The 27,162-nt window shown below is 41.1% G+C and overlaps 1 protein-coding gene across 2 annotated transcripts in view; it reads right to left on the bottom strand.

Moving 5' to 3' along the window:
* The window catches only part of prr12.S (proline rich 12 S homeolog), a 77,710-nt gene that overhangs the window by 17,485 nt on the left and 33,063 nt on the right, over window positions 1–27,162 (bottom strand). The window contains exons 2-9 of one of the 2 annotated variants that reach the window (NM_001096584.2): window positions 11,428–11,540; window positions 9,988–10,149; window positions 4,382–7,971; window positions 3,920–4,115; window positions 3,590–3,694; window positions 2,834–3,195; window positions 442–558; window positions 16–149 (exon numbers count right to left, since the gene is read on the bottom strand). In NM_001096584.2, the coding sequence (NP_001090053.2) occupies window positions 16–149; window positions 442–558; window positions 2,834–3,195; window positions 3,590–3,694; window positions 3,920–4,115; window positions 4,382–7,971; window positions 9,988–10,149; window positions 11,428–11,540 (4,779 nt within the window). Of the gene's footprint in view, window positions 1–15; window positions 150–441; window positions 559–2,833; window positions 3,196–3,589; window positions 4,116–4,381; window positions 7,972–9,987; window positions 10,150–11,427; window positions 11,541–27,162 lie in introns of both variants that reach the window. The other variant, XM_041570595.1, reaches the window with a different exon arrangement.

Here is a 27,162-nt window from a genome sequence, read left to right as displayed (position 1 = left end):
AAGATTTCACATTACCTCATGGTTTGCAGGGGACGGTGCCAAGGCTTCTTAGAACAGACCCGGACATAGTCCTTCTTATTGACGTTCTCCAGGAATTTGACATACAGGCGCTGGTACCTGTTTTTGGCATCGCCAAAATATCCCAGATACTATACAAGAAAGACAAGCCAACAAGGACCTTTTATTTCATTGGTGGGATAATACAATATTGGCCAGTATTTATAAATCTAAACAGATAATGCCTCATGAAAACCTCAAAACATACAATTATGGTTCAGAAGGCCAACAGTCTTTACTCACTGGGGAGAGCTGAACCAAGTATATATTCCCCCCTAAAACATAATATTACAACAAAAACATTCAGTTTAAAAAAAAAAAAATTATCAGTAGGTCGGCATTTTATTTGCGCGCCCAACCCAGATCTCTCCTAGATACACTTACATTGCTTGTGGCGCAGAACTGTCTCTGACCGTCTTTAATCTCAGGAGTAAATTTTTGCAACAAGGCTTTCTGGACTCTCCAGATCGGAGGTGGCTCCCTTCCGGTTTGCAATGCCAGCTGGAAAACACAACAGAGAAATTAAAGTCATTGCTGGAGTTATTATATGCTCAATTTGTTCAACATCTGGCCAAACTCTAGCAACCCCACTTACCTTGGATCCAGAACACAGTTATACCAGGCAATAGAGTTGACCATGAAGCAGAAAACTTTAACATTATATATTACTATAGACAAATCTACTTTGTAGACAATGTTTCCATGCACACCCATAATGACCCAGCAGTTGTGTCCGTCAACTACAATTTCATAATGAAGCAATAAAATTATTATTATTGCAGTTTTTTTTTTATTTTGTTTTTTCTCTTCAGTCTGCATGAAGACAGGACACATTACTGTACATAAATCCTAATATATCACCTTCATTTCTTAATTATAGGGCTAATAATACAAGAAGAGGACCAATGGATAATAAACCATATCTAGACCGGGTTCCATGCTGTTCAGTAATCAAGTCAGGCTGCGGCCACAGAGAAAAAGGAAAAAAAACTCATTTCTTTTCAGTTATCTTGTACTGCAACATGTCAGAACCATGGCTGAGGGGGAAGATTTGTCACCCGTGATACAAATACACAATTGCAGAAATCTCCCAAAAATGCTTCTGCATCAGCAAAAACTGAAATTGCCAGTAGTAAAACCTGTACATAGCAAAGCTGATCCAGAAGCAACTTCCGAAGAACTAACTGATGCGATGGTGTTACCATCAGAGATTTCAGTTATTCAGACTGAGAAGCATTTTCAGGTGATTTGTCGCCCACAGTCGTGCATTTTTATCATGGGTGACAAATCTCCCCAACAGCCATGGCCCTAATACGTTCCTACATCTGAGCTGCCCTGAAAGGAAATTCTTCACTTTGTAAGCAGAATAATGCATAGCCATTGTGAAAGGGGATGTAAAAGAACTCAATCACAAACTACGTATATTGCAATATAATGCAATGATAAATATCCCATAAAAATCACTGGTGCCAAATCCCTGAGAGGGTTATTTTAAAAATGTTGCCACCTGCAGAAGCACAGCAGCACATGTGCAACTACTGCATAGATCAGAGTTATACAAACATTTCCTTCCTTGCAATTATGCATTATGGCTTACTGCACCAACCCACAGATACAGCAGCCCTGGAACAGTGCTCATTAATGTATTCCTTTTGATCCATGGCCATGAATTTATGCCATGTAGCTCCATATCCTTCTGACTTAGGTTGCCTTTTCACAGTGTCAGAGGCACTGCATATGCTTAAAGGGATACTGTCATGGTAAAACATGTTTTTTTCTAAACGCATCAGGTAATAGTGCTACTCCAACAGAATTCTGCAATGAAATTCATTTTTCAAAAGAGCAAACAGATTTTTTTATATTCAATTTTGAAATCTGACATGGGGTTAGACATATTGTCAGTTTCCCAGCTGCCACCAGTCATGTGACTTGTGCTCTGATAAACTTCAGTCACTCTTTACTGCTGTACTGCAAGTTGGAGTTATATCCCCCCCCCACCAGCAACCCAACAAAAGAACAATGGGAAGGTAATCGGATAGCAGCTCCCTAACACAAGATAACAGCTCCTTGGTAGATCTAAAATCAACACTCAATAGTAAAAGCCAAGTCCCACTGAGACTGATTCAGTTACATAAAGGGTAAGGCCACACTTGGCCAGGCGACCAAATCTCCCCAAAACGCCCAGTGTGGCCTTACCCTAAGTAGGAGAAATAACAGCCTGCCAGAAAGTGCAGGCACAAGTCATATGACTGGGGCAGCTGGGAAACTGACAATATGTCTAGCCCCATGTCAGGTGCCAAAATTGAATATAAAAAAAATTCTGTTTGCTCTTTTGAGAATTGGATTTCATTGCAGAAGTCTGCTGGAGTAGCACTATTAACTGATGCGTTTTGAAAAAAAACATGTTTTCCCATGACAGTATCCCTTTAAGCTGCTCTGAGCCTCATCAGTTTGCACTAACAGCAGCCCACTCTGTACATACCAGATGATATGGAGCTTCAGGGACTGGAGGCATTTACAGTCAGAGGACCCCTGTACTTTAAAGATGGTACGACAGCTATACAGAATAAGGTACATCATTTCTTTATGGGGCTTTAGCTGTCAAATTCAAGAAATGGCATATAACTAAATCCAATCATAACTACAGAAGAAATAATGAAAATGTTTGTCAGATATATATCAGCCCAGCAAACAGGACTGTTTCTGGATTATAGAACAAACCACCACAGGAAGCATCCCCTTGTGAATTAACCCAAGTTTATTTTATAAGATATACCTTTAGAGCCTGGATATCTTCAACACGGATAACAAACTCATCCCTTTCTCGGAAGATGCCCTCACCACTGCTCTCGACATCCTCTTCATCTGTCTCTTCACAGATGGCTGCACTCTCCTGTTTCTTGGCAAGGTGAAGAGGTCTGGAGTCTTCGGGTTCTTCCTGCTCTGGAGATGATTGGGCAGGGGGTTCCTCAGGTGGTGGTGGAACATGTGTTTCTTGGGGTGATGGTGGAGATGGTGGAGATGGTGGAGATGCTGGAGATGGTGGAGATGGTGGTGATGCTGGGGCTGTGGTCTCCTGCTGGGGTGAAGGTTCTGATGGCACGGGGCTGGACACTTTTTCCTCGACCACAGGGGGTGCTTGAAAAGCAAGATACGGCACAAATTTAGTCAAGTTGGAAACAACATTCTGCACTTTAGGACATTTTGCTCCACCAAACAATACAGATATCTGTGAATGAACATGTTACCAAGGCTAAATGAGCAAATGTTGACGGTAGGAAGAGTGGTAAAGATGGCAACAGCAGCAGCCATTCAATGGTTGTTAGTACAAAGAGTGGAGGATAGTAGACACAGTATGCAAAATGTCAATGTACCCACTTCTCGCTCTTCATTTGTTATTGACAAACAACTGGCAGAGCTATCAAAGGTTTACAGGTTGGGTAGTCTAACTTTAGAATAAAAAAAACCAAAAAAAAACCCTAGAAGTCTGTTTCCCATGACCAACTGCAACTTAATTCTGCCCCATACTGACCTGTGTTCTCTGCTTCCTTGCGGTCAGTCGGGTCATAGAGAGCAGAGATGGCCGACGTGATGCTCTTTTGCAGATCTTGGTTTTTGCTGACTGAATCCTCCTCATCTGAAGAAAAAGAAGGTAGAGTTTCCAAATTTCGCTTCAACTCATCATCCAGCCTTTTGCCGGGACTGGTGCAACTCATCACCAGGCTATCGCTCTCTGCTGAGTCTAGAGTACCAGAAAGCATTTGAGAGGCCATTCCAAACGAAGCCTGAGAGGCTTGTTGTGCAGATGGTGGCCGGTTCTTTGAGGGACTTGTAGTGGCGGTGGGCAGCTGCTGCCTCTTGCCTGATTTGAGAAAATCCAGGAATGAGGCCATGAAGCCTGATTTTATTTCTGGCTGCTTTTCTTCAACCTCCTTGATCTTCTGCTTGATCTTCTCCCGAGTCTGGCTGTTGTCCAATGCATTTTCCTGTGGAGGAGGGAGCATCTCAGCTTGTTCAATCTGCAAAGTATCATTCTCTTTTGGCACCTGCAGTTTGATCTGGCAGAGAAGATAGGAAAACAAGATGGAGATGGCAAAAACCTGATCAGAAAATTAACCTTTCCATCGAGTAAAATATATAAATATGAAAACAGAAAAAAACCCACTCATGTTGTATCTCAAGCTTCATGTGAGTTGTTTGGGTGTCTAAAAACACAGTCACTTTCATACTAAAGACATTTACATGATAACATTTAGCATATCATTTTCTAGTTGTTCTTTAAAGTATGTGTCGAACAAATATAAATCAGATTAATCAGACATACCTTTAGTGGTTTTAAAGGCTCCATAGCCATACGTTCTCTTCCATCATCTACCATTCTCCTGCCTCTCCCTCTTCCTCTTCCACGGGGTCTCCTATTACCATCATGCCCCACTGGGTGAGGTTCTACTAGTGGTCTAATTCTTGGTCTACCTCTAGGCCGTGGGGGGCCCTCTCTTTTTGGTTTGGTGGGTTTTCGACCTCTTCTCTTTGGTCCATCAATATGGGGTGGACAAAAGTCAATATCTCCCATGGGGCTTATGTTTGGCCGAGTACGACAGCTAGAGATAAGGTCTGGAAGAAGATCAGGCAGCCTACGGCTGTTTAATCGAATGTCTGCAGGAACATCTTCCTTATCTTCATCATCTTCAAATTCATATTCCTGGGCATAGTTCTTCTTAGGAGGCTGGAAAGAGGGTTCTCTTTTTTTGAGCAGGTGAAAGGATGACGTCTTTAGAAGTTTTTTGGGTTTTGAAGAACAGAAGATGGGTGATGTCAAGCCAGGTTTAACTTCTGAAGTTTGCTGAGTATGACTTGACTGAATCAGACCTAACTGTTCTGTATTTACAGTGGATGGCAACTCATGTTTAACAGATACAGAATCCAGACCTAAGTGGACATTTTGTTGATTGTCGTTACTTTCAGATGTGCAGTAAGCTGAATAACCTTGATTAGACTGCATCATTTCATAGCTGTTCTTCATTGCCTCATTTCTGTCCATGCTCTGAGAACCATCATCCCCACAACTAGACTTCGGAAACTCATCATTTCCACATGGAGGGGGGCAGAACATATCTTCCATTCCAGGGAAAAAGCTCCTTTCTTCATCTTGCAAAAGAGAATCAGGAAAGCAGATGGATGTCAAAGGAACAAAGCGTTGCTTGGATCCTTGTGGACTTGGGCTGTCAAACTGATCCTTAGGTTCCATTTGAGTTTGAGGTACCTGCTGGGAAGAGTCAGCATCTAAGCGTAAACCCTCTCCACCATCAGACATGAGGTGCTGCTGAGATGAGACAGAGCCCGTCTGGCCCAGATGAGTTTCTAAATTTAAGTCAGGCTCCAGGAAGTCCTGGATTTCTTGAGGTCTTGATAAAGCTTGCATGCCATTGTTCTGTGGAAGTACCTCCATGCCCTCAGTCTGAAGTGCTGCTTGCATCCTTTCAGGCTGCATCTCTGCTTGCATGCGATCTGACTGTAACTGTGCCTGAAGTTGTGGTGGTTGCTGGTCTGTCTGAATCTGATGCGAATCCATTAACTGTGCCTCCATTGACTGGGAACGTGAATGTACCTCCATAGACTGTGAACGAACATGAGCTTGCATTTGCTGTGACTGTAAGTGAGCCTCCAGTTGCATCTGTAGCTGTGGAGATTGTGCTTCAGCTTGGATCCTTTGTGATTCCAAAAGACGCACATCCATGGGTGTCTGCACTTTCCTCTGATGTGCCTGCAGCTGACTCTGAGTGTGGGTTAGAACAGATTGCAGGAGTTGTGACTGTTGGGTGGTAGGCTGGTGGGTTAGAGAGAGAGGCAGATCAGGAGAGGTATCCATCATCAATGGAGTGCCTCGCTGGCTTTGAAGCATGCTATGGGTCTCCATCGACTGACTCTCAGCTACCATTCTATGGGCCTGTGATGCATGCTCAGGTGTTTTTTGAAGATATGAATGAGCCGAATTCAAGTCTTTCGTTGAGGTGTCCATGTGTGGAAGATGTTCCACTGACTTTTTCATGTCCTGAGCGTAGGAATCCATAGGGCCTGTCTGATGGCTGTAATGGACAACAGATGTCCCCAAGGACTCAGGAGTTGACCTAGCATTAGCATATTCCTTATGACGGTCACTTTTTTTCTTGTCTTTTAAGCTTTGAAGAGACAATTCCAGCCCTTGGTTATCTATGCTTGAATTAGTCCTTATAACACTTTGTAGGTGATACCTTTCCTCAGTCTTACTCATCTCATAACCCAAATTTTTACTTGACCTTTCCTCACACTCCACCAGACTTTCAGAGGACACACGTGGAGGGCTTTGTGACTGTAGCAGGTGCTGTATGAGAAAGTCTTCATCATCAGTACGTTCTGTGGAGAGAAGGTCTGAGTCGGATTTTGGTTTGCTGTAGGATGATGTCCTTTCTAATGGCGGCTGGGAGTTCTGATAACTTTGTGAATGGGAAGCTTGCATGAACGAAGGTGAGAGGACTGATGTTAGATACTTCTGGGACTGTCCAGGGGAAGCCACACTTTGAGAGCGGTTTGATGTTGGAGACTGCAAGGGTCGGATTATCTGAGAGGGGCTAGAGTCAGATAGATTTTGGGCATGGCTGACTGAAGAATAACCAATAGATTGTGAGTGACTAGACATTGCTGGGGAATGGCAAGTGCTGTAGCTGAGGGAAGGGCTAGCAGTTGGTAAACCTTGTGAATGAGCAGGGACATAACTTGGAGCTTGACTTACAGACACATGAGATTCATTCTGCACACTGTAACTTGGGATTTGACCCACAGATGACAACCCCTGCAACTGCTCTGGGGAGTAGGTCTGATTTTGACTTACACAGGTCTGCAAGCCTTGTGATTGGCTAGTATTGTAGCTCTGTGACTTGCTCCCACTAGTCAGATCCTGGGCTTGGCTGGATGTAAAGCCTTGTGACTGAGTCACAGCGACAGCATAGTTTTGGGACTGAGACATGGAAAGAAGATTTTGGGGCTGCCCTGGGGAGTAAGCCTGAGACTGGCTCGATATAACAGAGCTGGGCTTTGGAGTGGAGGGAGAGTAATTGTGTGTTTGCCCAGTGGTGGCAATGCTTTGGCACTTTGGAGTGGCGGTGGATCTGGGAGTTTGCCTAGAAGCAGAGTAGCTTTTTGACTTATTGGAAGATGAAGAGGTGGAATACCCAGGGGACTGAATTATGGGTCTGTAGCTTTGAGACTGTTCTTGTCGTGCCTGTGAATTTTTTTGTTGTGATCCCTCGCTGCTAACTGGTGACTGGTCCCCCAGAGGGCTGCATGACAAACTGGAACGATGCTGCATCTGCTGGTAGCTCCCTCCACAGCTGAGATAGTGCTGAAGTGAGTGTGCAGCTGCTGCAGCAGAGGGGAGCTGAGACTGGGCACTGGAAGGTCGCTGGTAGTGCTTAATGACACTGTCTTGTCGGGGCATGGCCCTTTCAATTGATGAGGCTGGAGAGCTTGAAAACACTGATGCATTATAGAGCTGGGATGTTTGTTCTGAGGAAAGTAGGTTGAACTGAGAAGGAAGGTGACGTGAAGCTGATTCTTGGGCACTGCGATAGGCAGAGCTCTGGGAAGGTAGTCCAGTACCCAAAACACTGCTGCCAAGGCGATCAAAACTTAGGGAAGTGGGAACGGAGGACTGCGATGACTTTATATGCAAGAGAGGGTCATGAGGAGAAAGGAGTCCATTTGATGTGGGACTGAAGGTTGCATCTTGAAGTGTCAAGGAAGAGGTTACAGGAAAGCTTCTACCACTGAATGATGCCGGGTGTTGGTAAGCAGAAAGAGCAGAGGATGATGGAAATGTACCGGATCCCGGAATGGCTCCTGATATAAAGAGCTCTGCTGGAGCCGGCGTGTGCATGGCTAGAAAACAAGAGAGAGAAGATTTGAATCAGACACTGTAACCATATTGCTAATAGCTTCATTACTAAATGCATTGGCCACTTTATTGAGGGATGCCGCTACTTGTGATTCAACAACTGGAGGGTGCTGCTTTTTCAAAACGATTGTATTCGACTACAAAAAAAATCAATCCAGTGTTACAGTCAGTGTCGGACTGGGACACCAGGGGCCCACCCAAAAACCTTAGGGCCAATCTCAGTACTATTATTCTCCATCTCCTCAATCAACCTCTATTCTCCTAGTCTGTTTTGTTTACATACTATAATCTGTTATTCCATCTATTTAGCCTCTTTGTTCTCATAGATATAGGGAATGGCCATGAAATTGGCCAAAAGTTTAGCAGCATGAGGGCCCACTGATACCTTGGCCCACCAGGAGTTTTCCTGGTATCCCGGTGGGCCAGTCCGACACTGGTTACAGTTAGGAATGCACCAAATTCTTAACGTTCCAATTCAGTTCTACCATACACTTTTAACACATGTAACTTTAACGCTCTTGATGATGAAACACGACAATTTTTGGATGGCAGGTGACAACTTTATTCTTTTCTTAACTCTAAATATGCAAATAAGGCTTTGGATTCAGTTTAGAATTCAGCTAAATGTAGGCAAATCATTATTCATCCAAACCCAAGGATGATGCATTTGGTACATGACTTGTTGCAGGGCACAGGGCCAAGGTTTGATGGTGCCCCCACCCAACCAAGGCCCTCCCCTGAGTGTATATTTACCTTACTTTTACACTAAACATTTACAATTATGATTGCAGATGGCACAACATACAAAGGTAAAACCATCCTCGGGAGCTCTTTGAATATTTATAGCTGCCATTGTGTCCAATAAGTCCAGTACACGTCACAAAATCTATGGTGTATTGAGACACCATTTAAAAGAAAACTAAAGCTTAACTAAAGAAGTAGCTAGAAATTTTGTACATTATGTTTTGTGCTTCTGTACCAGCCCAAGGCAACCACATCCCTTTAGCAGTAAAGAACTGTGTTTCCAAAGATGCCCCAGTAGCTCCCCATCTTCTTTTCTGCTGATTCACTGCACACGCTCTGTGCTGTGACTATTTGGTGGTCAGAATGGTCATAAAATTACCAGCAGGTGGCACTGTTATAACAAAATTAATTAAAGGGATACTGTCATGGGAAAAAAATTTTTTTTCAAAATGAATCAGTTAATAGTGCTGCTCCAGCAGAATTATGCACTGTAATCCATTTCTCAAAAGAGCAAACTGATTTTTTTATATTCAATTTTGAAATCTGACATGGGGCTAGACATATTGTCAATTTCCCAGCTGCCCCAAGTCATGTAAATTGGAAACTGAAAAAAAGGAAAACTTTACCCCCAAAATGAATACTTAAGAAACAGATCGTTTATATCATATTAAGTGGCATATTAAAGAATCTTCCCAAACTGGAATATATATTTAAGTAAATATTGTCCTTTTACATCTCTTGCCATGAACCACCATTTTGTCCCTATGCTGCCTCAGAGATCACCTGACCAGAAATACTGCAGCTCTAACTGTAACAGGAAGAAGTGTGGAAGCAAAAGACACAACTCTGTCTTTTAATTGGCTCATGTGGCCTAACATGTATGGTTTGTTTGTGTGCACCGTGAATCCAACGATCCCAGGGGATGGACCTTATTTTTTAAAATGGCAGTTTTCCATTTAGGATTACCCAATGGTGCACATACTACTAAAAAGTATATATTAGGAACATGGTTTATTTACATGAAGCAGGGTTTTATATATGAGCTGTTTTATGCAATATATTTTTTATTGTTCGGGGGGTATAGTTTTCCTTTAATGGTAACAATAAATCAATATCTTCTTACCCTTGTCGATTTTACATTCACTTATTTTAAAGGTTTACTTATACTTTAATTTTCTAACTTGCAGCGGACTGATCAGAACTAATTAACGATTGGTTACTATTGCTGATAGAGAAAGATGTATACGTTTTAGTACCTGTTTGCCATGAGGGTGTGCGAAACTGGGAAAGTAAGGATGAGGCTGATGGTCCTGGCTGAGGGGCTCGAGACTCTAGAGCAGAGATGAGGTTCATGACGGAAGCATCTGGCGCGCCACTGCTGGCATGATGGAGGCCAGTCTCAAACAACCCAGACAGTCCTGAGAAAAAAAAGAACAATAAAAGGTTGATGTGGATAGCCAAACTAGTTAACGATGCAATTAACAGTGTAAAATCAAGGTATCAGCGCTATATTAACTGGGCAATAAATGTAATACAGGTAATGAACTGGTTATTCAGAATCCTCAGAAACTGGGGTTTTCCAGATAATGGATCTTTCCATAATTTGGATCTTCATACCTTAAGTCTACTTAAAATTCATTTAAAAATTAAATAAACCCAATAGGCTGGTTTTGCCTCCAATAAGGATTAATTATATCTTAGTTGGGATCAAGTACAAGGTACTGTTTTATTATTACAGAGAAAAAGGAAATAATTTAAAACTAATTTTTATTATTTGGATAAAACGGAGACAGTTTATCTGTAATTTGGAGCTTTCTGGATAACAGATCCCATACCGGTAGGTAGGGAAATATATAAGCAGATGGCCTAAATATTAAAAAGTAATAAACAATACCCATTATAAGGCCAGAAAGAGTTTATCCTGAACCAAATGATATTCATAGCACATGGATACTGGTCAAACTCAGTAGGGCACCATACACATACGATATTAGTGGCGTTTGTACAGCTACGAGATCAAGAAGAAGACGATTATGATGGTTTCAGTGAAGAAGCTTGGCGATACCTCGTCATAGTGTTAAATACTATTAAGTAAACCATGTCTTATAAAGGAAGGTGGGAATTGGAAGTTACTACATATAACTCAAAAGTGATCCCCAACCAGTAGCTCGTGAGTAACATGTTGCTCTCCAACCCCTTGGATGTTGCTCCTAGTGGCCTCAAAGCAGGAGCTTATTTTTGAATTCCAGGCTTGGAAGAACATTTTAATTGCATAAAAACGAAGTATAGTGCAAAGTAGAGCCTCTTGTAGGCTGCTAGTCCACATAGGGGCTACCATACAGCCAACCACAGCCCTTATTTGGCACTCAAGGGACATTTCATGTTTGTGTTGCTCCTCAACTCTTTTTGCATTTGAATGTGGCTCACGGGTAAAAAAAGGTTGGGGACCCCTTGCTCCAGAGTATGGTGGGAGATCCTTAGATTACTGCAGAAGCTGGCAAAAATGGACACATTTTGAAATGGCAAAAGTGCTCAGGGAGCATTTACAGCATATTTAATTGAGTTCCCTTTTAAAAAGCATTGTTTAGCATGGTTTAGATTATTGATGGGTTGAGGCCCATCATAAGGCATGTTCATAACAAAGAAGTCATTAAGACAGAGTTCTGAGGAAAGCACGTGGAACAGAATGTTTGTACCTGCAGGATGGTGATTGGTAGCATAGCCCTGTAATGGGTGAGGTGTTGCGTACGCCTGTCTGTGTAGGATGTCTGTCTCTGGGTGGGAGCCTCTTGAACTTCCGTACACCAAACTAGGAACAAACAGGAGAAAGGAAAACATTAGAATCTTTGCCCACAATTCGCAAACTAAAGTAAAGTGGTCAAACTCTGGATTTTCTAGCTTTTTTCCCCAACTTGAGACCTTGCAGTTCAGTTTCAGTTGTAGTTCTGCAACAGGTGAAGACTGTTTACTTTATAAAAACATAGGGGTCAAAAACATATGCAGTATGGTCCTCTACTGGCCCCTATGAGACACAACTAGAAAGCATTAGTACCAAGCCAAGTTCTGAGACGGTTCCTAATGGCACTTACACAATGTCTTTACACAAGCATATAGGCACACACAGTTCTTAATTAAGCAGAGGTTAGTTAGTCTGTAGACAGAGGGAAATGTACAACAACGTTTCAAAGATGTAGATCTGAAATCACAAAGGGTTTGTCTTAGGAGTGGTGGGGTTGTCCAACTTGCAGCAGTTATTCGACTCCCAGCATTTCCAATCGTGTCCTATTAATCAATTCTGGCCATGCCCAATAGCTTATGCATTTATGGCCAGGAGACAGGCCTGCTAATGAGTGCCATTGGATATATGTCAGTCCGACAAGACTGTACTTTTCATCTGCCAATTGCCAGTTTTGGATGGACAAGCAGGTCCAGAAACAAGAGAGTTACAAAAGATTAGTGATTTCTTGGTCTACACTATGTCCATGGCAATGGCCAAACTGGACAGCATGCAACCACTCCCCTAACCAGCATATGGGTTTCCTGAACAGCTACTTGCAAGAGATCTCCCTATTTGCAGACCCAAACAACGAGGGACACAATTAGTCTTGCCAACTGACCAATAAAATATAAAAGTATAGGAAGGCTGGTATAAATTTCCATGAAACTTGGCTAACCTAGGCACAGTTCCTCCCTCATATAACAACAGCTCTGATGGACCTGATATACTGTAGCACTCTAGAAATCTCAAGATTATTTAACCCTACACAGGCTTCCACTTCTTATCCACTCTTGTTCAATACCCAGCCATTGCCAATTCCATGCATAAAGAGTGCCAGGTCCTATAAGTATAGACATTACATGTGCCTCCCCCTTAAAAGGGCAGCCCAAATATGTTTATAAAGGGATTCTCATATAAACTTGGATTAAAATGAAACTATAGCTTTAGGACTGGAGTAGATAAAATCATAAAAAGATTAGCAGACAGACTAATGGACTTAAGAAGGCCATAGACGTGCAGATTTTACCCTTGTATCAGACGAACGGTTGGACATTGCAATCTTCTGAACCTGCCACTAATAGGGTTGCCACCTGGCCGGTATTTCACTGGCATGGCGGGTAAAAATTATGCTCAACGCCAATGTTATTAATACGGAAAAATCTAAAAATACAGGAAGGCCGGTATTTTTTTTTCCAAAAAAGGTGGCAACCCTAGCCACGAACCATTCAGATTAAATAAAGGAGCAAAAGAACAAATCAGAGGATGTTCTTGCCGCGACAGCAATTGTACAAAAGTTATGTCCGACAATATAGTAGTGACAGTCACCCACTGATATCATCAGTAGTGATCGGCGAATTTGTTTCGTTTCACCAAAAAAATCCGCAAATTTCCTGTGAAATTCGAGAAACGGCAAAAAAAATTAGCAAAACTCGAATTTTGGCACCGGCGACAATTTGATACGTGCCTATTTTGTCCGATTGCATTGAAGTCAATGGGCGCGTGTTAAATTGTCAATTTTTTTTGGGTGCGGCAAATTCACGCCTGGCAAATAAATTGCCTATCATTAATCGTCAGATAGGCAATACATGCAGAGAAATTATCATTATCGGACAGCAATCTTTTAACCTGTCTGATGGGCTAAACGACCAAACACCATATTGAAAAAAATGACGGGACAATCCCCACATGGTCTGAAAATCGCATGAAACTTGATTCATACGACTTTTTTGCGTCTATGGCCAGCTTCAATGGAACCAGTCTGGATTGTGGGAGGTGAAAAAAGCATGTGTGCAGGTTTTATATACAAGTAATCCATGAATGAATAATTGCTTGCCTGCTTTATACCAGAGCAAATCAAAGATAAGCTTGGGGCTGCATTTAACTCCTACGGCCACAGCTTGCGTAAATGCTGCACATCTGCTCCATTGCAAAGGCAAACCCTGCATGCGAGACTGTGGGTAGTTCAAGCCCCCAGACATGTTGGAAGCAATAGAGGAATTTTATGAAAATAAGTGAATGATGTAGAAAAGGGCCAGCGGCTGAACTGCGAGGAACAAGGACCTGCACTGCATTGTGGGATAACTTCAAATATTAAGGGATTAAAACAATGATTGGGAGAGCTGGAGCTTTGATATCCTGCAATAGGGGGAGATCGCATGCAGAGAGAGAGAGAGAGAGAGAGAGAGAGAGAGAGAGAGAGAGAGAGAGAAAGAGTGAGACTGGTATCATGCTGGGTGCAGAGTCGAATATTAAGGCTCCTTATAGTAAGAAGATTGAAGGGGTTCAGTTGCTGATAAGTGACAGGTCAGGGAGGTTAAGTACATCCCTGTGCTATGAATTATAATCAGGGTAAAGACACTCTGGTTTAATTTAAAAAGGATATAGTTCACTGCAATATCTATAAAGCAGGGGTTCAACTACCTTGCCTCAAGCAGCACTTGGCACACAGGCATTTTCTCAGGCGACAAAAAGGGGGGTGGGGGGGAATGTCCAAATCACTATGTATAGATGCTGAACTGTCCACAGCAACCTGGTTTCTGCTACATTGTTCAAGGAGTCAACACCAGCAATGCAGAGTATATAAACAGGCACTGATACTGATCTCAGCTGCATAAAGTTGCTTAGAATATTTACTTTTATTATGGTGGAGATCCCTTTTAATATTAGTGTGTGCGTTTCTGTAGCCACAGGTTCCTGGTGCAGTCATACCCCACAGTTATACCCCTGCATTACATTGTATGCCCAGGGCATGAATCTAAGCCTGTAAGATATTTGGAATGAAGGTTAATTATTGCCCCCTCCTAATTAATATGACAGACCCAAGACTTTAGGGCCCTTAGGCCCTAGGGCGTTTGAAGCTGCAATCTCCTGCGCTCCGGTTTTATGTGTTCAGTTGCAGGGGAGCGCAGGATTAGACGCACTGAATCCTTTCCAATGTGGCTGTACTCATACAGATGCATGCAAGCGATGGACGCAGGTTGGGACGCAGCATGTTGCATTTTACCTGCGTTCGGCGATTACATGCGTCTGTGTGAGTACAGCCGCATTGAAAAGAATTCAGCGCGTCTACTCCTGTCTAATATATATATATATACACACACACACACATATAAATCACTTGCTGGCTGAGCAGCTGAGAGATGAGCATCTGCCCTTATTGTTCTTGCCCTGTTCCCCAGAGTTACACCCAGCTCTTCTTCCTGCGTCTGTGAGCACATCCTACAGCTCAACACTGCCAAACTTGACACATAAAAAGAGAAAGAAAAAAATCTGGTGTCACCAAGTTACATAATGAAACTTTGTTTTCTTTCTCTGGCTCCTTCCTCCTTTAAGAAACAACCAACACAGGAGGTGTGAAAATTAAATTTAAAGGGATATCATCATCTCAGAATTTGTCTTGGAAAAGAAGGGTATGTCAAGAAGGTGCTGTGATGCTGTTTCTTATTGCCTTGCTAAGCCTTCTTTTTTTCAGCCTGAAGGGGGAAGGATTGCGATAATTTCACCATAAAGTAAACAGGAATGTTATTATTAGTTCCCCTCTAATATTACGGACTGGCAAACGCAAGTTGTGTTGTCTTTTTATATTGTGAAAGTGTTTTTAACATATCAAAAGAGCCTCTATAAGACGCCTACTAGGCATATCAGGCATGGGAGTACCAGGTCTGTAATTGGGAAAGTTGTGCTCACCACTATTTTTTAAAACCATTAGGCGGGGGTGCAATGAGGGTGTGACCACAAAATACATATAGTCAACTACAAGAGGTCCTCTGCACTCAACCCATTATCAATATATTTAAGACAGAGACATTTTGTGCATACTGCTACTCATTGCACCCCCGCCTAATGGTTTTAAAAAATAGTGGTGAGCACAACTTTCCCTTGTTTGTTATAGTTATACAGGAGCAGTGACCAGCTCCATGTTGTAGCTCCCACCCCTCCCAGCTATAGTCAGGTGATCCCACTGGTGTCTAATAAAAGGGCAGCCAAGTTTGGGAGTTTTACTTTGAAAGCGGCTAGTAAGTTGCAGGTAAAACTTAGTCCCTTTGTAAAATGTATTAATGAAGCAATAGAATTCTTAATGAATCAGATGAAAATTAAGCGTAGGACTGGCCAGATATGGGATGACTTTGACGTACCGGTAGTTGGCCAGCTTAAATATATTGCAATATATGGACAAACAATCCCTGTGTTGTTTAAAGGGTAAGGCATTTTTTAGTAGCAGTAGCACAAAATGTCTCTGTCTTAAATATATTGATAATGAGTTGAGTGCAGAGGACCTCTTGTAGTTGACTATATATATATATATATATATATATATATATATATATATATATATATATAGATAGATAGATAGATAGATAGATAGATAGATAGATAGATAGATAGATAGAGTGAATAAAGTACCCCCTTTTGTAAAATATAAGGATATTATAAGTTACCGAGGAGTTTCATGACCATATAAAAACACGAGGCCGAAGGCCGAGTGTTTTTATACAGGTCATGGAACTCCGAGGTAACTTCTAATATCCTCATATTTTACAACTGGGGGTACTTTATTTATTATAATACACACGTTTCAGTGAGTCATGTAACAGAAATGAAATCAGAACTCACCGTTTATAACTGATGACATCACTACTCACCGTTTATAAGGATATAATTTACAAGATATTCATGGCTTTTGTGTATTATATAGTGAATAAAGTGCCCCCTCTTGTAAAATATAAGGATATTATAAGTTACCCAGGAGTTTCATGACCATATAGAAACATGAGGCCGAAGGTCGAGTGTTTTTATACAGGTCATGGAACTCCGAGTGCATTAGTTCAAATACAAGGGAATATCACCAAACCCCACCTAGCTCTGTCCCCCTACAGGTGCCACCCAAACACCCAAATGTTCTGTCCAGAATCCAGATCACACACAATAAATGAAGGCTTTGTGCCTTTTACCTACCGCAGAGTTGAATTACATTAATTTACTCCAGGTCTTGTAACCCATAGCAACTAATCAGCAGTTAATGTGGGGTGCAAACTCTGCACCTGTTAGCACAATAACTTCCCTGTCATGTAAACATCCATTAAAGGAGTCAAAGTCAGTACTGTTTATATTGTCCTGGCAGTTTGATTTATTTCAATAGGATTGGGAAGGGTTAGAGACCTGTACAAGTAAGGGAAGGCAGGGCAGCACCCGACCCTCTGGGCCCCATTTGGAGTAGGGTTTCTACTTTTTTTTTTTTGGAGAAAACGGGCAGGGGGGCGGGCCGGTGACGTAGGAGTTGGGTGACATCAGGGGCGGGACTGAGGACGTGATAATCAGCGATTGGCTGATCGCCATGTCATTCACTTCAATGTCCTGTCCGGATTTCCTAATTTAGTGACAAAGTACAGCAGCCCACGAAACTCTAAACTGACATCACTACAAAGAGGAACATATGTCACTGCAAGAAGCAACAAACTAGCACATTTATAGAATCTAGGGAAGTGCATGCAACAGGAAAATAACTAGATACTTTATTCTCCACTTCCTATTTCCAATGGATGAATACAAAGAGAAAAAAACAAGAAAAAAAGGGAACGGTGACCCCTTAAATCACAACTAAAACCCCAAGCTATTCTGGTTCAAGGATGCAGAACAGAATTATTATTATTATTATAAGCATGGCAGCCCCGTGTACTTAAAGCGGTTGGTTCACCTTTAGGTTATCTTTTAGTATGTATAGAATGGCCAATTCTAAGCAACTTTTTAATTGGTCTCATATATATATATATATATATATATATATATATATATATATATATATATATATATATATATATATATATATATATATATATATATATATATATATATATATATATATATATATATATATATATATATATATAGTTTTTTAATTATTTGCCCCCTTTTCTTCTGACAGTTTCCAGCTTTCAAATGGGAATCACTGAGCCCACCTAAAAAACAAATGCTCTGTATGAAATTCTGAACACATTTCGGTGTTTTTTTATGTGTTATTACAGTTTTCCTAATGAACTGCCCTTCTTCGGAGCAACTGATATCCCCGAACTGCCTCCCACCGGCTAGAATTGAAATCGCTGGCAGGATGGCACTCGGAGCGCTTCGTTTTTCGAAGTCGTCTGAAGTTTCCGCATGAGGCAACTTTGTGCGACTTTGGAAAACTAAATCGCCATCCCGCTGGCGATTTACATTCTAGCTGGCGGGAGGCAGTTCGGGGACATTAGTCGCCCCGAAGAAGTGGAGATTTGTCGCTGGCCGACTTATCTCCCCGAATCTGAGCGTGTGTCTCTGCCCTTAAGCTGAAAGTCACAGTTTCCCCCAGAGACCTGCTTGTCTTAAATTCTTACAATTGTTTCTTTGCTTATCTGAAGTTGTTACAATTGTTTCTGTGCTTCAGTGCTGGGGATGAAAGAGAATTGACATTTCAGTAACAACCCAGGACTGTGGGTTGAGCTGCCAAAATCAGGACTGTCCCGCAAAAAGTGGGACAGTTGGGAGGTATGCAAAGGGCTTACCGCCCAACCGAATTATTGCAATTCAGAATTCACAGGGAAGGGCTGCCCTCATCTAATAAAAAGAGGCCTATGTTTTTACATTTTGTTTTCTAGACAGCAAAGAGTGATGGAACTTTTAATCGGTAGAACCCAACTTATCTAAAGCCACATCCCGTATTTCACAGTGCCAGCCTCACCACATAGCCGGAAGCCCTGCACTGCAGCTGTACATACGCTTGGCAAGCCCACGGCATTCAAAGGTAAAACCACGTGCTGCATCTGTTTCAGGATTGGCCAAGACGGTGTCCCTACCCACGACATGGAAACTAAGTGATTCACTGAAATCAGCTGCCTTTGCCCAAACACTTTCACACTGCAGGATCTCGCCCACACACAATGGGAGGGACTCAATGCCAACCAGATAGATGTGCCAAGAGATATTCGGACAGAGATATTATTAGCTCCGATCTGCTCAGAGAAGAACGGATCATGACTGGCCATATTACTGTTAATCACAGTAATATCAACTTTCCTTTGTGCATGGGAAACTACCACAATCCAGAACTCATTAGCAGGCAGATTAGTAAGTAAAAGTGACCAAAACCACTGAATGGATGAGGAGATTTGGGAATTAGCAAATCATTAGCCAAGGGATTAAAGTAGCATACCAGATTATTATTAGGGTTGATCTTCCATGTATATCTGTGGCCATATTTCTTTCTCCAGAAGATTCAAAATAACCTGGATTTAATATCCTTGTTGTGATTTTATTTGTTAGAGACCCTGCCTAATTTGTGACATTTACAGTGTAATCTGGTTCCGTTTAAAGGGGTTGTTCACCTTTGAATTAACTTTTAGTAGGATGTAGAGACAATCTGCAATTGGTTTTCCTTTAAATCTTTCAAAAACCACAGATAACCTTTTATTCAGCAGCTCTCCAATATCAGCAATCTGGTTGCTAGGGTCTAAATTACCCTAGCAACCATGCACTGATCTGACTAAGAGACTGGAATATGAATAGGAGAGGCCTGAATACATGATTCATAAAAAGTAGCAAAAACCTATATTTGTAGCCTTATAGAGCATTGGTCAGTGACCCCCATTTGAAAGCCGCAAAGAGTCAAAAGAAGAAGGCAAATAAAGAAAAATGAAGGTCACCTGAAAAGGTGCTTAGAATAAGCCATTCTAAGGGCTCTTACAGATGAGCGTTTTTACCTGTGCTCCCCTGCGTTCCGTTTTTCTGCGTTCAGCCGCAGGGGAGCGCAGGGATAGATGCATTACATTTTTCCCAATGGGGCTGTACTCACACAGGCGCGTGTAGGCGCCGAACGCAGGTTGAGACGCAACATGCTGCATTTTTCCTGCGTTCGGCGCCTACACGCGCCTGTGTGAGTACAGCGACATTGGGAAAAATGTAATGCGTCTATCCCTGCGCTCCCCTGCGGCTGAACACAGAAAAACGGAACGCAGGGGAGCGCAGGTAAAAACGCTCATCTGTATGAGCCCTTATAGTCGTGGAACTCCTCCTTTTTCTAATCAGGGGCCCAAAAGTAAGCATTTTATATTTAAAGAAGATACTGTAAACGGTCAGGGCCTCACCAGCACTCCTGCACCAATGACAGATGTGTTAAATACTTGCAGCGTGTATTCTTCCCTTTAAAGGAGACATACACGAAAAATGAAAAAACCTAATTTTGTAGGCAATTATGAGTAATATATGGTGTTGCTTTTACATGGTGCTAAAAATTAATACTATCTTGGAGCTCCCTATAGATGTTCAATGGTCCCTGTCTGTGTTTCAAATGAGTGGTGGGTGGCAGGGTGGGCGTCTTAATGGTCCCTGCCAGAAGCACAGTAGGAGGGGGACAGCCAATCACAGCCCTGCAGTCACACAAGCACAGACAGTGTTCAGTTCCCTATCAGGTCCTGCTAGCTGCTGATTGGTTCCTGTCCTACAGAGCAGTGAGCTATGAGCCGACAGCTCCCCTATATAGCCTGGGAATTCAGGGAGCAGGAAGTGAAAGGGACAGGAGGGATTATCAAGATTTTTGCAGAAATATTCAATAAATCAGCCTTAAACACTACTTTATTAAGCACAATTCTTCTATATCTAAATGAGTATAACACATTGGTACATTCTTATTTTTTACACAAAAGGTCTCCTTTAAAACCTGAGTGTACAAGGTGTATAACATTGCACTAATCTGAAACCAGTACTGTAGCAATGTTATTGTATTTACACAGTGTAAATATAAATGTTAATGGAAAAATCCCCATTATCGATCACAAAGATCCATCACATGGATAAGAAATCTCCGGAAGGCTTGTAGGTCTGAAAACTGCAGCATCAGGCATGTGAGACAGGGCAATGAAAGGGTTACTGAGCAATAAAGGCTCGTCATGCATTTGCCAGTTATCCACGCTTCTGCCACTAATAGCTAATCAAGAAGCAACATGAAAATCAATGTGAATAGAACTTGGATAAATCCTGCTTCAGGGCTGTAGCACACCGGGCAGATTCCCTTAGCAACGTAGAAACATTTATATACAGATATGGGACCTGTTATCCAGAATGCTCGGGATCTGGGCTTTTCCGGATAACGGAACTTTCCATCATTTGGAACTGAATACCTTAAATCTACTAGTTATGTAAATCATGTAAACATTAAAGGAGAAGGAAAGGTTAAAACTAAGTAAGCCTTATCAGAAAGGTCCATCTAAATATACCAGTAAATCCCCAAAGTAGTGCTGCTCTGAGTCCCCTGTCAAAAGAAACACTGCATTTCTTTCCTTCTATTGTGTACACATGGGCTTCTGTATCAGACTTCCTGCCTTCAGCTTAAATCTCATTGCCCTGGGCAAAAGCATGCTCAGTTTGCTCCTCTCCCCCCCCCTCCCTTCTCTGCTGTAATCTGAGCCCAGAGCAGGGAGAGACTCAGGCAGGAAGTGATGTCACACCATGTTAATACTGCAACTGCTATCCTAAACAAACAGAGAGTTTCTAGAGCTTTTTACTCATGTATGGTAAAACATTCTACAGAATAAATATAGCATTCTAGCTTGCACTATTGCAGCTAATCTATTGCCAATAAAATGCCTCCGTAGCTTTCCTTCTCCTTTAAATAAACCCAATAGGCTGGTTTTGCTTCCAATAAGGATTAATTATATCTTAATTTGGATCAAGTACAAGGTACTGTTTTATTATTAAATGAGAAAACGGGAATGATTGTAAAAATTGGATTATTTGGATACAATAGAGTCTATGGGAGATGGCCCTTCTGTAATTTGGAGCATCCTGGATAAGGGGTTTCTGGATAATGGATCTCATACCTGTACTTATAATTTATACTCACTCATTTATACTCATCCTCCTCATTTATACTCCCTCATTTATACTCCCTCATTTATACTCCCTCATTTATACTCCCTCATTTATACTCCCTCATTTATACTCCTCATTTATACTCCTCATTTATACCATACACTGCTGAGGCCACTGTAAATATGCCATCAAAATATATCACCCCCACTATTCCTTTAGTTCCCATTTAAGCCTTACCCTGAAATAAGAAGAGTGTTAGCACCGCGCGGGAATATCACAGGCCTAGCTGGTAATACAATCTCCAACTCTGGGGTCAAGAATTAAAAAAACTTTGCAGCTTTCAGTTGACGCACCCATGGAACCCAAGGTTCCCCCCTAGTTATGTCTCCATTTGAACCAAATCCCTCAACCATTTACCGATCACTTCCCCCCAAAATGCCCCATGTGCCATAACTCAGAGAGCCTTTAAATGACAACAAATTACAGTTGACAGCGACTGAATCACATTGTTTACTGCAAAAAAGAAAATGAATGAAATGCTGCAAACGAAACTGTACTTCCCATCATACTTAGCTAAAAACTCCAGGGCAATTCATAAAAAAAGGTGAATACTCGTGTTACAAATATAGTAACTTACCAGAGCCCTGATGCCTCCACAACATGTTGTGTTTGATTGGAAAGTAAAAGCCAGGAAAAGGGAGCCCCCATTTATAAATGCAAGTGATCCCCTCCTATATCTAGGAATGAGCCGACACACTGAGCTTTGAAAGTATAAAGGATCAAACAGTGTAAGGAGTGCCACAGTGTAATTATACACTTACAGCTCGTCTCATCTCCTGTGTATATACTAACAAGCCCAGCGGGAGTGTGAGAGGGCACTTGGGCCCAGCACATTGGGTAGAGTTTCCTGCACCTAAGGGGCATTTATCGTTCCAGAATGGCATCAAAACACCTTTCCAGGCTTTTAATTGGTACCAGGCAATTTTGGGAGTGGTTTATTTACAGAGCTGCAGTAATTGTAGCTGATCCTGTGAAGGTATCACTTTCCCCTCCTAATTTAATAGCAGCCTCTGCGCCTGTAGGGACAACTCAATGTCAGCCGCTCAGTGTTACATAGTTAAATTGGTTTGAAAAAAGACAAAGTCCATCAAGTTCAACCCGTCCAAATGAAAACCCAGCATCCATACATACACCCCTCCCTACTTTTAATTAAATTCTATATATCCATATCTATACTAACTATAGAGTTTAGTATCACAATAGCCTTTGATATTATGTCTGTCCAAAAAATCATCCAAGTCATTCTTATAGTCATTAACTGAATCAGCCATCACAACATCACCCGGCAGTGCATTCCACAACCTCACTGTCCTGACTGTGAAGAACCCCCTACGTTGCTTCAAATGAAAGTTCTTTTCTTCTAGTCTAAAGGGGAGGCCTCTGGTACGGTGATCCACTTTATGGGTAAAAAGGTCCTCTGCTATTTGTCTATAATGTCCTCTAATGTACTTGTAAAGTGTAATCATGTCCCCTCGCAAGCGCCTTTTTTCCAGAGAAAACAACCCCAACCTTGACAGTCTCCCTCATAATTTAAGTCTTCCCTCCCTCTAACCAATTTAGTTGCACTTAGTCTCTGCACTCTCTCCAGCTCATTTATATCCCTCTTAAGGACTGGAGTCCAAAACTGCACTGCATACTCCAGATGAGGCCTCACCAGGGACCTATAAAGAGGCAGAATTATGTTTTCATCCCTTGAGTTAATGCCCAGAACTTTATTTGCTTTAGAATGTACAGAATGACACTGCCCAGAATTAGACAACTTGTTATCTACAAAAAAAACCTAGATCCTTCTCATTTAAGGAAACTCCCAACACACTTTAATATAATAATTTATATTATTTTTGCCAAAGTGCATAACCTGCATTTATCAACATTGAACCTCATTTTCCAGTTTGCTGCCCAGTTTTACAAATCACTCTGCAAAGTGTGTGCTGCAGAAATGCATGAAATGGGCACAAACGAATGTGTGAGTTTTGTGGGATGTTCATGGGGACTTGCAATACCCACTAAATTAATTCATAATTACCTGTGCTCCCAGTCCCGGATGTGACGCAGAGCCATGCATATGACAGGGGGCCTCAAAGCAGGTGATTATTTATGAATTCCTGGCTTGGAGGCAAGTTTTGGTTGCATAAAACCCAGATATACAGAACCTCCTGTAGGCTGCCAGTTCACATAGTGTTAAATTCACATAGTGTTAAATTCCCAAAACGGCAAAAATAAAAATTGAAACGCATAAAAGTGTATGAGCAACTTTTTTTGTAGCAAAATATATTAGTCTATGGGGGACTATTTTTTTCACTTTCTATTAAGGTCTGCATGCTAAAAACTCGAAAACTAGATAATCCGAATATTTCGGGCTTTTCCGCCAACTTCACAAAGTAAGAAATAATTCGGATTTTTTTCACGACAATCCAAAAAGGTTGCGTTTTTCCCTGATCCGATTTTTTTTCGAGTTGTTTTATTGATCAATAAGGGCAAATCTAGTTTGGTCAGACTTTTTTTTATTTAAAAAATAAAAAATCCGAAAAATTCAGATTTTAATAAATAACCCCACAAACATATTGAAGTGAATGGGTGTTTTGTTTTTTTTTCTTCCGTTTTTCCTCAGTGAAATTTTTCCCCTGTGAATTTCTGTTGTAGTTTTGAAAAAAAAAATCCACTAACAAAAACAACATTTTGCAAAATTAAAGAAAATCTATTTCTAAGCAACTTTTCTATAAACACTCATAACACATTTTCAACAGTTTGCTATGTAAAGTTTTATGTCAATTACAATTCTGGGGGCCCATGTGGGCTGTGGAGTAAGCATTATGGGTCTGACGCGAGTAGTGATGAGTATATCCGTCCTGCTTTGCTTCGCCGCAAAATCTGCAAAACCCCGGAAAATTAGCGAAATGGTTAAAAATTTGCGAAATGGATTTAAATCAATTTTTGACGTGCAAAAATTGTGACGGGCGACAAATTTTTTTGTTGCAGCAAATTTTTTCACTGCGAATTTTCACAGTAATTTCACCAAAAATTTGCACATCAGTAGCCGCGAGACATAAATAAACCTGTTTTATTGGTTTTCCTGGTGCAATATTAACGCATTAAGGACAGTTCCCCTGTAGGCACAGAAGATTTAACCCTGAATAAACTTGGTTAAAAAAAATAAAGATAAATTCAGAAGAATCGTTGTTCCATTTCCATGTGTTTGGGTAAGACGCGGTTGTTCCCATGAAATGTTACATTACACCGATATAAATATATATATATGAGCATTACTGAGCAGATTTAATTTGATAACGAGCACATAACATCTCCCTGGGGCTAGTGTAATGTATTCTAGGGAGAGCGCTGCTGTGCTGGGACTCAGACGTCTGTCTGCCACGCTACAAAGAAAAAAACCAGAAAAAAATGTTGAAAAAAAAAAAAAAAAAAGATAATTATTTATAACCACAAGGAATATCACTGGGTCTCAGATAGTACAGCCATTGCATCCTCATCCCTGTTTCCTTCATAGATTTATACCATTCACCTGCTCCTTCTGTCTAATTATAGCTCACTCTCTTATCACTCCTCACTCTGTTACGTGTGATCGGGGTTCAGGGGATGGACATGTATGATACGTGACAGATGTATGTGCTGATCAGACAGACACACCTCTGTATCTGCCAATAGCAGACAGCATGTCCCACATACTATTTTTAACACAGAGTTGGTGAATTGGGCTCAGAAACTGCGTTTTTTTGTTTTAAAAAGGTTTCTTCTCCAGCCCTCTACAGGTATGGGACCTGTTATACAAAATGCTCTGGACCTGAGGTTTTCTGCATAAGGGGTCTTTCCGTAATTTGGATCTCCATACTTTAAAGGGCAGATTTATCACGGGTCGAATTTCGAGGTGATGGGAGTTTTTTTAAAACTCTCATCCCCTCGTAATTCGAATAAAAAAAGACCAACCGAAATTTAAAAAAATCGATTTTTTTCCTTTTTAAATAGGCTGTATTCGATTGTTCAATTTAAAGTACTTTCCAAAAAAAAAAAAAATCTTCGATTTTTCAAAGTCCACCAAATGACTAGGAGGTCCCCCAAAGGCTAAAACAGCAATTCGGCAGGTTATAGATGGCGAATAGTTGAAGTCTAAATTTTAATGAGACAGTACATGATGGATTTCGATAATTTTCCATTTTTTTTTTCCAAATTCGATTCGAATTTGGACTATTCCCTAGTCGAAATACACTAAAATTACCTTGAAATTCGAATTTAAAAAATTAAAATTTTCACTTCGACCCTTGATAAATCTGCCCTAAAATCAACAACAGAAAAACATTTAGACATTAAATAAACCCCATAAGATGTTTTTGCCTACAATAAGGATTAATGATTAGTTGGGATCAAGGTACTGCTTTATTTTTTACAGAGAAAAAGGAAACCATTTTTAGAAATTTTAATTGTTTGGATACAATGGAGTCTATGGGAGATGGGCTTCCTGTAATTTGGAGCTTTCTGGATAAAGGGTTTACTATTGTACTATTTTGTACTATTTCTATATTAAAGGGGATGTCCTCCCAAAATGATGATAATAATTTAATTCCAATACGTTGCTTTTTAAACCGTCAATGATTTTAAAGCTGCTAGTAATTATAATCGTCCCACTGAATGTTCTGCATTGCTGGTTCTGGAAACAATAAAGCAAAAGACAGTGAATCAACAGACCTGAATCCTGTTAGCTCTCTGCGAGTCTGACTCTTGCAATAATCTAACATTGCTTTCCACTATCAAACCCCAAACAAAACCTCAAATACAGGTATGGGACCTGTTATCCAGAATGCTCGGGACCTGGAGTTTTCCGGATAATGGATCTTTCCGTCATTTGGATCTTAATACCTCAAGTCTACTAGAAAATGATATCTTGGTTGGGATCAAGTACAAGCTACTGTTTTATTATTACAGAGAAAAAGGAAATCATTTGGAAATTTGGATTATTTAATTATTATGGGGTCTATGGGAGATGGCCATTCTGTAACGGATAACAGATCCCATACCTGTACAAGTTTAACCCACTATGGGTTCTTAAAAGGATTGTAGGTGACCTGGTTTTCTCCCCAGTGAGCCCAGCCTGTAACCGGAGTGGCTGGCAGAGATGCCCAACACCATTCTCAGATAAGGTGGCATTCTCTGCCGTACAGTACAAAAGGGCTACAGACAAAGTATAACCGAAAGGAAAAACCTAAAGGCCAACTGAAACAAAGTAAACCTGGGAACCATGGCGGTAATTACATTGTCTGGATGACGGTTCTTGGTGGCTGGTATCGTAGCCTTAGAGAAACTATAAATGAAAAATTACCCCAGGGAGACCTGTTCCAGAGAAGATCATTTGATCTACTTAACAAAATAAGAGGTCTACAGTATATAGGGAGGCCCTTTATGCTGTAAATCACAGTTTCCTGCTTATCTCAAATTGTTACAGTTGCCACTTTGCTTATCATAAATTATTAAAAACGCATCTAAGTGCACCTGCCACATATTCTGGGCTCTCTGCCAAAAGCCAATT

This window comes from Xenopus laevis, chromosome 7S, assembly GCF_017654675.1.
Source record: "Xenopus laevis strain J_2021 chromosome 7S, Xenopus_laevis_v10.1, whole genome shotgun sequence".
Classification (NCBI taxonomy): domain Eukaryota; kingdom Metazoa; phylum Chordata; class Amphibia; order Anura; family Pipidae; genus Xenopus; species Xenopus laevis.
The sequence above is the reverse complement of the archived record's forward strand: the minus strand, read 5'-3'. Positions and strand labels throughout refer to the sequence as shown.